Here is an 11,661-nt window from a genome sequence, read left to right on the forward strand (position 1 = left end):
CAAACTACAATGCTCAGAAGAGAAGGAGCACCATTGGGATTTTGAAGATAAAATTTGTCCGGAATTGAAGGCTACGTGTGTTTACAAAGCCCCCATAGAGCCAGAACAATGGAACCCCCCACATATGACCCAATTTTGGAAACTACACCCCTCATGCAATGTAATAAGGGGTACAGTGAGCATTTACGCCCCACAGGTGTCTGACAGATTTTTGGAACAGTGGTCCGTGAAAATGAAAAATGTGATTTTTTTGTTTGCACAGCCCACTGTTCCAAAAATCTGTCAAACGCCAGTGGGGTGTAAATACTCACTGCACCCCTTATTAAATTCTGTGGGTGGTGTAGTTTCCAAAATGGGGTCAAGTGGGGGGTCCACTGTTCTGGCACCACGGGGGGGGGGGGGGGGCTTTGTAAACGCACATGGCCCCCGACTTCTATTCCAACCAAATTCTGTCTTCAAAAGCTCAATGGCGCTCCTTCTCTTCTGAGCATTGTAGTGCACCAGCAGATCACTTGATGTCCACACATTGGGTATTTCCATACTCAGAAGAAATGGGGTTACAAATTTTGGGGGTCATTTTCTCCTATTACCCCTTGTAAAAATATAAAATGTGGGAGAAAACTAGCAATTTAGTAAAAAAGAATGTTTTTTTTCATTTACACATCTGACTTTAGCAAAAAGTCGTCAAACACCTGTGAGGTTTAAAGGCTCACTGTACCCCTTGATGTGTTCCTTGAGGGGTGTATTTTCTAAAATAGTATGCCATGTGTTTTTTTTTTTGTTGTTCTGGCACCATAGGGGCTTCCTAAATGCGACATGCCCCACAAAAACCATTTCAGAAAAACTCACTCTCCAAAATCCCATTGTCGCTCCTTCCCTTCTGAGCCCTCTACTGCGCCCGCCGAACACTTGACATATACATATGAGGTATTTCCTTACTCGAGAGAAATTGGGCTACACATTTTAGGAAGGATTCTCTCCCTTTACCCCTTGAAAAAATTCAAAAAATTTAGAATTTTCTCCTTCAATTTGCTGCTATTCCTGTGAAACACCTAAAGGGTTAACAAACCTTTTGAATGTCATTTTTAATACTTTGGGGGGTGCAGTTTTTATAATGGGGTCATTTTTGGGGTATTTCTAATAAGAAGGCCCTTCAAATCCACTTAAAACCTGAACTGGTCCCTGAAAAATTTTGATTTAGAAAATTTTGTGAAAAATTGGAAAATTGCTGCTGAACTTTGAAGCCCTCTGGTGTCTTCCAAAAGTAAAAACATGTCAACGTTATGATGCAACCATAAAGTAGACATGTTGTATATGTGAATCAATATATAATTTATTTGGAATATAAATTTTCCTTATAAGCAGAGAGCTTCAAAGTTAAAAAAAATGCAAAATTTTCAATTTTTTCATCAAATTTTGGAATTTTTCACCAAGAAACGATGCAAGTATCGACAAAATTTTACCACTAAGGTAAAGAAGAATATGTCACGAAAAAACTATCTCGGAATCAGAATGAAAGGTAAAAGCATTCCAGAGTTATTAATGCTTAAAGTGACAGTGGTCAGATGTGCAAAAAATGGCCGGGTCCTACAGTGAAAATTGGCTGAGTCCTTAAAGGGTTAAAGACACCAATACAAATGAATGAGGGGAGAGCTGGCTAGTGGTCCGGATGTCTGGCAGTCATGGTCTGGACCTGGACCACGGTCAGCCCGTTGCGTACCGCTGCTATGAATCATATCTGGTGCTATGTGTTCAGCTGATTTACAGGAATAGTTGTAATAGGAACATATTGCTGAATAGGTTTACATACTCACAAGTGTGTGTGTTTTATCCACTATATTTAATTCTAACTCTACATAGATCTATATATACCGCCTATATGACCACTGTGCCAATATATACCACTAGCAGTTACACCACATACCCCCAAACACTGAAGAACCCCCCATGAATTATTATTGTTCCTCTTGACTTTAGACCATGACCAGGGGAATGAGACCTGCACCAGGGCAAAAGGGGCTTGGACCCCAAGGATCATAATAGGTGCCTAAATCAATTGGTTTCAAAACTGTGGACCTCCAGATATTGCAAAACTACAATGCCCAACAAGCCTGTGAGTTGTATTTTTGCAACACCTGGAGGTCCATACTTTGGAGACCACTGTGGTCCATCATAAGGTCCATCAAACTGCACAGGGTAGCAAACAATCTAAGGTCAACCCTAGATGTCCCTCATGATTCCCACATCACATTGTATATGGCAGAGCAGGTCTATAGGGCCAGTGACAGGCAGGTGCCACCAGAGCATCCCATGGCCGATGACATCACCTGCACACGACCAACTGCCGTTTACTCTCTGCTGGCGACCGACGTGACTGGACCGAGGTCTACAGACTGAAGGAGAACCGCTGAGATGGCGTCCACTGGACATGGAGAAGATGGCGAGGAGGAGAAGAGGAAAAGCGAAGGCAAGAGGAAGAGGGAAGAGGAAGGCGAGGATGGAGTCAAGAGGAGGAGAGAGGACGATGGAGGATCAGAGGATGAGGAGCCAACACCTGGGATGGCGACCACTGGACATGGAGAAGATGGCGAGGAGGAGAAGAGGAAGAGGGAAGAGGAAGGCAAGGATGGAGTCAAGAGAAGGAGAGGAGATGACGACAGAGGATCGGAGGATGAGGAGCCAGCACCTGGGATGGCGTCCACTGGACATGGAGAAGATGGCAAGGAGGAGAAGAGGAAGAGGGAAGGCGAGGATGGAGTCAAGAGGAGGAGAGAGGACGATGGAGGATCAGAGGATGAGGAGCCAACACCTGGGATGGCGTCCACTGGACATGGAGAAGATGGCAAGGAGGAGAAGAGGAAGAGGGAAGAGGAAGGCGAGGATGGAGTCAAGTGGAGGAGAGGAGACGAGGATGGAGGATCAGAGGATGAGGAACCAACACCTGGGATGGCGTCTACTGAACATGAAGAAGATGGCAAGGAGGAGAAGAGGAAGAGCGAAGGCAAGAGGAAGAGGGAAGAGGAAGGCGAGGATGGAGTCAAGAGGAGGAGAGACAACGAGAATGGAGGATCAGAGGATGAGGAGCCAACACCTGGGAGCAGCCAAGGAACATCGGGTCCCTACCCCAGGCTTACCATCAGCCACTACAACCTCCACCAAGTCCTGGGTAGAGGCAACTTCGGCAAAGTAAGTTCTATCTCCATCTTGTTTTCTGTTATCAGCCATTTTAGGCTGCATTTGTATTGTTGTGGGTTGCAGTGTTGTGGTAAGGTGGGTCTGCTGGTACTTGTAGTCCCACAATATTATGCCCCTGATGGCTTTGGTGGTTATGCACATCCATATAAAACTCCCTGAAGGGACTACACTTGGTATTAGGTGTGAACAGATCCCTTGGGGCACCTCCATGTACTGTGTCCTGGCAGATGGAAGTTGGGATGCCCAAGATGGTGTGGGTGCAGGAAACCAGACGCAGGGAGAAGAGAAGGTGCAGAGGGGTCTTCTGGAGCAGTGTGTAAACAGTACATATAGGGGGGATTTATTAAGATCTGTGCAGAGGATGAGCGGTGCAGTTGCCCATAGCAACCAATCTGAAAAATAAAAGAAGCAAACTGGTTGCTATGGGAACTGTACCGCTCTTCCTCTACACAGGTCTTTATAATGGACACGGGAATACTCAATAATATAAAGTAAATGTATAAAAGTTCCTATGTGCTGATATTATATCGCTGTAAATTGTTCCTCCAATACCGCAGGTAATAAATAATAATGGGGGAGATTTATCAAGACCTGTGGAAAGGAAAGTTGCCCAGTTGCCCATAGCAACCAATCAGATCGCTTCTTTCATTTTTCAGAGGCCTTGTTAAGAATGTAAGACGTAAGCTGATTGGTTGCTATGGGCAACTTTGCCTCTGCACAGGTTTTGATAAATCTTCCCCAATATATCTTCACATGTAATATATATAGGATTCCAAATATATATCCAATAATAAAGTGCAACAAAAGAGTTTCCCCCTATGGGATTACGGTTCTCTATTCATTATTGTCTGGTTTTTTCCTTGCCCTATATCTCTGTATGCTGTGTTGTATTTGTTTTTTGCACATTTTCTTTCTTTTATGCATTATTTGGGGGGTAGATGGTACTTATTATGTATATTTTTTTTACCTTTGTTTTCCTTGGTTGAACCCTTTTGTAGTCCAGTTAAATTGAGCTAACTGGCCTGGATATTCCTGGGGGTGGACTGAGGAAAACTTGTAGGATCCCCACACCACTTACTTTATATGGCCCACATGTGACACATAGGGTTGCCACATTTTTTGCAAAAAAAAAAAAATTAATAAATACCGGCCATGATCATTGGCATGATTAATTATATATGCGTGACATCACATGATACAAATATGTGGGGGGAATTTTGTGCTATTCTGACCCCTATAACTTTTTTATTTCTCCTTATAAGGGCCTGTATGAGGCTCATTTTTGTGCCCCAGTCTGTAGCTTTTAACAGGACCATTTTTATTTCAATGTGACTTTTTGATTGCTTCTTTTTTTTAAATTAAATTCAAGAGTTGCAGTTAGCTACTAACTATAACTCCCAGCATGCCCTGATACAGCCTGCAACTCAGCAGCTCGTCCAAAGGAAAACTACAACTCCCAGCATGTTGGACGGTACAGTAGTATATAGTATAGGTCAGTGTTTACCAACCATCGGGTTCCTCCAGCTGTTGCAAAACTACAACTCCAAGCATGCCCATGCAAGAAGTTGTAGTTTTTCAACAGCTGGGGGTGCTCTGGTTGGGAAACACTGGTATAGGTTATGGTGCAACATTCCGGGAGTTGGAGGATTGGTTGGATAAATACTGGTCATTGTATTGCCGGTATTTTTAATATAAAAATACCGTCAAGGTGGCCAAAATACCGGCCAGGTGGCAACCCTAGTGACGCATCATCCATGGTGCGACCAGGTGAGGTATCCCCCTGACTCTACAGGTGTGTGACCAGACCAGGACCAGAATGTGAAAAGCACCCAGTCTTCTGTGGAATAAAGTCCTTGAATTTTGTCCCCTTCAATGCTTCTCTTTTTGTTATCCATACATGCAGTGTTGTGGTAAGGTGGGTCTGCTGGTAGGTGCAGATGCCCATAGCAACCAATTGAAAAAGGCCTCTGAAAAATAAAAGCAAACTGGTTGCTATGGGAACTGCACCGCTCTTCCTCTACAAAGGTCTTTATAATGGGCACGGGAATACTCAATAATATAAGGTAAATGTAGAAAAGTTCCTCTGTGCTGATATTATATCGCTGTAAATTGTTCCTCCAATACCGCAGGTAATAAATAATAATATCTCTTCACATGTAATATATATAGGATTCAAAATATAAATCCAATAATAAAGTGAAACAAAAGAGTTTCCCCCTATGGGATTACGGTTTTCTATTCATTATTGTCTGTTTTTTCCTTGCCCTATATCTCTGTATGCTGTGTTGTATTTCTTTTTTGCACATTTTCTTTCTTTTGTGCATTACTTGGGGGTCAGATGGTACTTATTATGTATATTTTACCTTTGTTTTCCTTGGTTGAATGTCGGTCAGGTGGCAACCCTGACTCTACAGGTGTGTGACCGGACCAGGACCAGAAGGTGAAAAGCACCCAGTCTTCTGTGGAATAAAGTCCTTGAATTTTGTCCCCTTCAATGCTTCTCTTTTAGTTATCCATACATGGATTTCTATGGTTTCAATACAATCTTACAGAAACCTATTTGGACGAGAAGATAAGAACTACACTGATCCCAACCAACTCAAAGACATGTCTATCCATTGTTCAATGCATTCATAGAGTTAGGAGATAAAGTAAGTGAACCCTCTGGAATTCCCTGTATTTATACTATCTAATAAATACCCCCATTGATGCATCCCGATGATCCATTCTTGTCCTCTTTCTCAATAAGGATAATATTTTGTTTTCTGGACCCATCATTATTGTAGGGACTTCTGCCCATTTTTAAGACTATTTATCATGTTGGACCCATGAATTCCGTGAAAACTGCACATAGTGGACTATTTTTATAGTATTTTTCTATTCATTTTCTATTTGTTCCTCTTGGCACCTAATCTAGAAGCTGTAGAGGTCGCTTCTCGGCCTTTTGACTAAGATCAAGTGTAGTTTCTGTTCTTATCAGTTTCAGGCGGTGACCCGAAGCTCCGGTATTGGGCTGGTGGGGATGGGTGCTGCATGGAGGGGTCAGGCATGTAGGGAACAGGTGTACCAGGGCGTTCCAGGGCTGGTTCTGAGGAAACAGCTCGACTGCTGCCCCAACGTGACCTGTTTCCTCAGGGTCTTGCCATGAGGCTGAGAGGGTCTAGAGCTGAGGTACTTTAGTGCCTTGGGGAGTGGTGACCCTGAGGTGCTGAAACTCACTGGGAGTATTGGCGCACTGAGTGGAAGCACTGGCACCATAAACTCTTCACCTTGTGGCACTCACCTCTTGATTTCCGGCCTTCTGGCTAGCATCAGAGACATTTCTATAGATCTGGCTGTATGTTTGGCCAGGATATCTGCACACATTCACTTATTTATTTCCTTTTTTGTCACTGTGACACTTTTTGCGTGTTGTGTGTCCACAAGATTGTTAGGATACGGTAGCCCTTCTCAGTGTTCCTCCTGGCGGTCTAGGGGAGGTGTGTGTGGCCATTAGGTTCTGCACCTCTCTGCAAAAACCCCGGGTACTCCTGCATGGGCAGGGTACCAACTGTTATCGGCTCTGTGGGCAGATACCTTTGCTAACGCCAAGGGGGATGCAGGGAGCATTTGTGGTTGCTTAATAGCTTCGGCAAAAAGGGATATTGAACCTGGAACCTCACAGGTACCTTTTGATCCGGAGGCGAACTATAGGAGAAGGGCTTGTGATAGACCACATCCTTTGTGCACTTTTTTTAGTGTAACACGTTTGCACTTTGGTTGATTCAAGAGCCTGTTCCCTGGCTCTTAGTAAAAAAAAAATATATATATGCTTCTCTTTTAGTTATCCATATATGGATTTCTATGGTTTCAATACAATCTTACAGAAACCTATTTGGACCAGAAGATGAGAACTACACTGATCCCAACCAACTCAAAGACATGTCTATCCATTGTTCAATGCATTCATAGAGTTAGGAGATAAAGTAAGTGAACCCTCTGGAATTCCCCTGTTTTTAAACTATCTAATAAATACCCCCATTGATGCCTCCTGATGATCCATTCTTGTCCTCTTTCTCGATGAGGATGCTATTTTGTTTTCTGGACCCATCATTATTGTAGGGACTTCTGCCCATTTTTAAGACTATTTCTCATGTTGGAGCCATTAATTCCGGGAAAACTGCAATACCACATAGTAGACTATTTTTATAGTATTTTTCTAATCATTTTTCATTGTTCCTCTTGGTACCTAATCTGGGAGTTGTGGAGGTTGGAGCCCAGCTTTACAATCAACATACAACTCCGACAACTGCTACATAACCACCATGCACCGGCTGATATTCAGTGACATTCGCCTAGCACTATTTCCGCACTCTATTCCCATTCTTCATCCACCTCTATGAATCACTTTCACACTAGGGATCCAGGTTTTTGGCTTTTACACCATTCGTTTTTTTCCTTTACGCTACCTTTTCAGATGGTGGATAAGCTGTTCAACATTTTCCTAAATTTTGTTCACATTTCATTTTTTTTTATCTTTTTAATACACTTTTAATATTACAATTCGTTACACTTGGCACAAGTTCCCCTCTGTTCTATTCTCATAGATTGCGTTTACCTACCACTTTTGTACTTATTGAGCCTCAACCAATTGTGCATAAGAGTGCATAAATGATTCAAAGTGCTGTCCGAACGTGCGTGTAACTTTTCCATCTACTGCTTCTGCGCGCCTGAATGGCAGGTCTGATACCGTATCTCCACTATTAGCCAAATTACTTTTGATTTAATCACATCGGCATCACCACTATGCACTGAACGCCCTTTTTAGAGCTGGCGTCATCTTGCGGACTGGATTCCACCAGGATTCCGCCACCAAACCTGCCAGGTATCCTATTGGTGAACAAAACTTACAGCATTTGTAGCTGCAGGAAACTTTGTTATAGACGATTGTTGCTAAAGGGGGATTTACAGGTTATTATAGCTCTTTCTTGCAGTTTTCCTAGGCTTAAGGTTCCTGGGTGCTATCTAACTGACCCATCACTAAGTCCACCCATAAACAGCCCCCCCCCCCCCTCCTCCATATCAATGTTTATCAAGCGCTGTCCTCAAGACCCCCAACAGGTCATGTTTTTAGGATTTCCTTAGTCTTCCACAGGTGATATAACTGTGGTGATTCCTGATTCACTGACCATAATTGTATCACCTGTGAAAGACTAAAGGAAATCCAGAAAACATGACTTGTTGGGGGTGTTGAGGACCGAGCTTGACAAACACTGATCAATATCAACCTTATGATGTCTTCTAATGAGCGTCTTCCATTTGTTTTCCACAGGTGGTCCTGGCATCAGTCCCTGGCCGAGACACCCACATGGCCATAAAGATCATCAACAGAAGAGAGGACAACGAGGGAACCATCAAGAGAGAGCGGCGGATACTCCTGGCAGCCCGAGACTGTCCATTTCTATGCCACCTTTATGCTGCACATCAGTCTCTGGAGCGCGCATACTTCATCACGGAGTACCTGTCCGGCGGCAGTCTGGAGGATTTGATCAGGATTTGCTGCTACCTGGACATCAACAACATAAGGTTCTACGCAGCAGAGATGGTATGCGGCCTCCAGTTCCTCCATGGACAGAACATCGTCCACAGAGACCTCAAGCCAGAGAACATCATGTTGGATGCAGAAGGCCACATCCGGATCATTGACCTGGGCCTGGCACAAGATGGAGTCACAGCCTCCAGCAAGATCGATGGAGTGACAGGAACATTCTGCTACATGGCCCCTGAAGTGCTTCTCGGACAAGAGTATTACACAGCCGTTGACTGGTGGAGCCTTGGGATTGTGTTGTGCAGGATGGCGACAGGACGCTTCCCATTTTTCATCGGCCACAGCAAGCAGAAGGTTTTCAAAGCCATCACCAGAAAGGAGCCAAAACTTCCACCCGGGATGGATGCTGCTATTGAACATCTCATCAGTCAACTTCTGCGCAAGAATCCCGATAAGCGCCCTGGGGTGCGCAGAAACATCCGGAAGCATCCATTCTTTTCCACCATTCGCTGGGAGGAACTGGAAGAGAGGAGAGCCAAGCCACCATGTAAGCCGTTTGAGACAGTTCTGCAAAATCACCATCTGCAGTGGCCGGAGGACACAGAGGACACCCACCATGGGACCGGATTCAATTATACGTCACCAAGCTGGGCCAAGTAAGAACCTTCTCTTGGGATAACTATCATCACATGTTCTTCACTTCTCCATAGGTGGATCTGGACTCTGAGGACACCGCGCCTACTGCTCAGAACCTCCGGCCTCCTGATCCAGGCATCATGTCTCTGCTGCTGTAACCTCGGCTGCTCTAGAACATCTTTATGCCACACCTTTGCCATTGTGTTACTGCCCCAGGCCCTTTACCTGGCATCCTCCATTCCGGGGCTGGCATCTGACATCACTGCAGCCGGAAGATCCTCTACAACCCCAGGAGCGGCCTGTGCTTAGATTCCATCTGGTAAGTTCAGGAACAATAGCCGCATGTTGTAATCCTGCGGTGCTGAGTGGCGGATATTATCCCTGAACCCATCCAAGCACAGGCTGGGTAAGTACTGCACTCACCACACACACTACACGATAGGGATAGGCGCACACACATAGACACAGACCACAGATAGGGGACATATCGGCTCGATCCAGGGATTTATTCTGATCGCCATATTTGGGGTCGGGAAGGAATTTTTCCCCCTGATTTTAGGACAATTGGCTCATTCCTCACAGGGGGTTTTCGCCTTCCTCTGGATCAATATAGCCGTAAATAGGTTTAGCATAATAACATAAAATTACCCTCTTAGTAACACAACTAATTCTAAAAAATTAATAAATAAATATATATTTATATATTTTTTTATCTTAAAAATGTATTTGACCCAAACATTAAAATTAGACTACTAGACTTACCAATAGACTATTAGAAACATGTATAACAAAAAAATATTTATAATTTAAATTAATTTACCCCCCCCCCCCCCCCTTTCTATCACTCTGGTTTGGTTCCAGCCTTTGATCCTGGGATTTATTCTGACCGCCATATTTGGGGTCGGGAAGGAATTTTCCCCCCTGGTAATAAGGACAATTGGCTCTTTCCTTACAGGGGGTTTTCGCCTTCCTCTGGAACAACACGGCCGAGCACGGTTCAGTACAACAGACCACTAACTTACTATTATATTATAATATTATATATGTGTATCTTGTTTATTATTGTCCCCCCCCCCCCCATCCCTATAAATAAACTCTTTTTTTTACCCTCTACATGGTTGTACTTGTCTTTATTTCCACTGGATGTCAATCTAATAAATGTCCTATTGACGCTGCTAGTAGCCTCTCTCCATTCTGACTTATATATGGAGGATCCTGAATGAGGGACCCCCATCTATTACCCATCTTTAATCCCCTAATAGATCGTTTGTAAGATTGGTTTTCTAAACGCAGCAACAACTTTTATGGTAATATAACAAGTGAGGGTTTGTTACAATGTATCAGTGCAAGTCAGAGCTGGGGTATATTTAGGTCATGGAGGATTGCCTAGAATGAGCACACAGTGGAGGATGCTTCATGGAGTAATAGATCTCTATAGACGCTTTATGGACGCTCCTGTTATGAGAACATCCACACCAGAAGAGCATCAGAGCAACATTCGTGAAGAAGGGAAATTCCTGGTAGAGGTGTCCACATGGACAGATCCCATAGGAATAGTCTACGGGACAAGCAGGATGACAACCAACATGGCGCCCATTACCGTACCAACCTCAGAGGCTGTCACCCAGCTTTCACACACTCCTGAAAAGTGAATCTTTCTATAAGTGTAATGGCAAAATGATATCTTTAAGGAGTACTCGATGGAAAAAATATTTTTTAATCAATTGGTGCCAGAAAGATAAACAGATTTGTAAATTAATATCCGTGAAGAGAAATTAAGATATCGGCACTCACCAGTGTGGCTGCAGGGTCTTCGTTATTGAGACATACTCACATGCGGGGTACAGAAGAGAGGGGAGTACCCCGCATGTGAGTACGTCTCAATAAAGAAGACCCTGCAGCCACACTGGTGAGTGCCGATATCTTCATTTCTTTTCACGGATACTATGAACTTTGCTTGCATTATCTGAGCACCACCTGAGGCATTACAGCTACACCAACTCCCACCTGCCATTCCAAATCCAGCACACTCACGCAGTGCCGCACTATCTCCTATGTGAGATTTGTAAATTACTTCTATTTAAAAATCTAAATCCTTCCAGTACTTATCAGCTGCTGTGTACTACAGAGAAAGTTTATTTCTTTTTGGATTCCTTTTTTTTTTTTTTTTTTTTTTTACTGTCTACGGTCCTCTCTACTGACACCTCTGTCCATTTCAGGAACTGTCCAGAGCAGGAACAAAATTTCTATAGCAGTTCCTGACGTGGACAGAGGTGTCAGCAGAGAGCACTGTGCTCAGACAG

The 11,661-nt window shown here is 43.8% G+C and overlaps 1 protein-coding gene across 2 annotated transcripts; it reads left to right on the top strand.

The window, feature by feature from the left end:
• Window positions 1-2,285: 2,285 nt before the first annotated feature.
• On the top strand, window positions 2,286-10,411 carry LOC130295498 (protein kinase C theta type-like). Of its 2 annotated transcripts, XM_056546318.1 has the most exons (3): window positions 2,286-3,186; window positions 8,507-9,269; window positions 9,433-10,411. In XM_056546318.1, the coding sequence occupies exons 1-3, from the start codon at window positions 2,413-2,415 to the stop codon at window positions 9,447-9,449; spliced, it is 1,554 nt and encodes a 517-aa protein (XP_056402293.1). In that variant the 5' UTR covers window positions 2,286-2,412; the 3' UTR covers window positions 9,450-10,411. The 2 variants fall into 2 exon arrangements, with proteins under 2 accessions (XP_056402293.1, XP_056402292.1); XM_056546317.1 differs by lacking the exon at window positions 9,433-10,411 and having other exon boundaries at window positions 2,287-3,186; window positions 8,507-9,401.
• The last annotated feature ends 1,250 nt before the right edge of the window (window positions 10,412-11,661 follow it).

This window comes from Hyla sarda, chromosome 11 (assembly GCF_029499605.1).
Source record: "Hyla sarda isolate aHylSar1 chromosome 11, aHylSar1.hap1, whole genome shotgun sequence".
Classification (NCBI taxonomy): Eukaryota; Metazoa; Chordata; class Amphibia; order Anura; family Hylidae; genus Hyla; species Hyla sarda.

Coding starts and splice junctions, on each gene's coding strand:
- LOC130295498 (XM_056546317.1), top strand. CDS start 2,413: ATGGCGTCCACTGGACATGGAGAAGATGGCGAGGAGGAGAAGAGGAAA. Junction 3,187..8,506: donor GTAGAGGCAACTTCGGCAAA/GTAAGTTCTATC, acceptor TGTTTTCCACAG/GTGGTCCTGGCATCAGTCCC.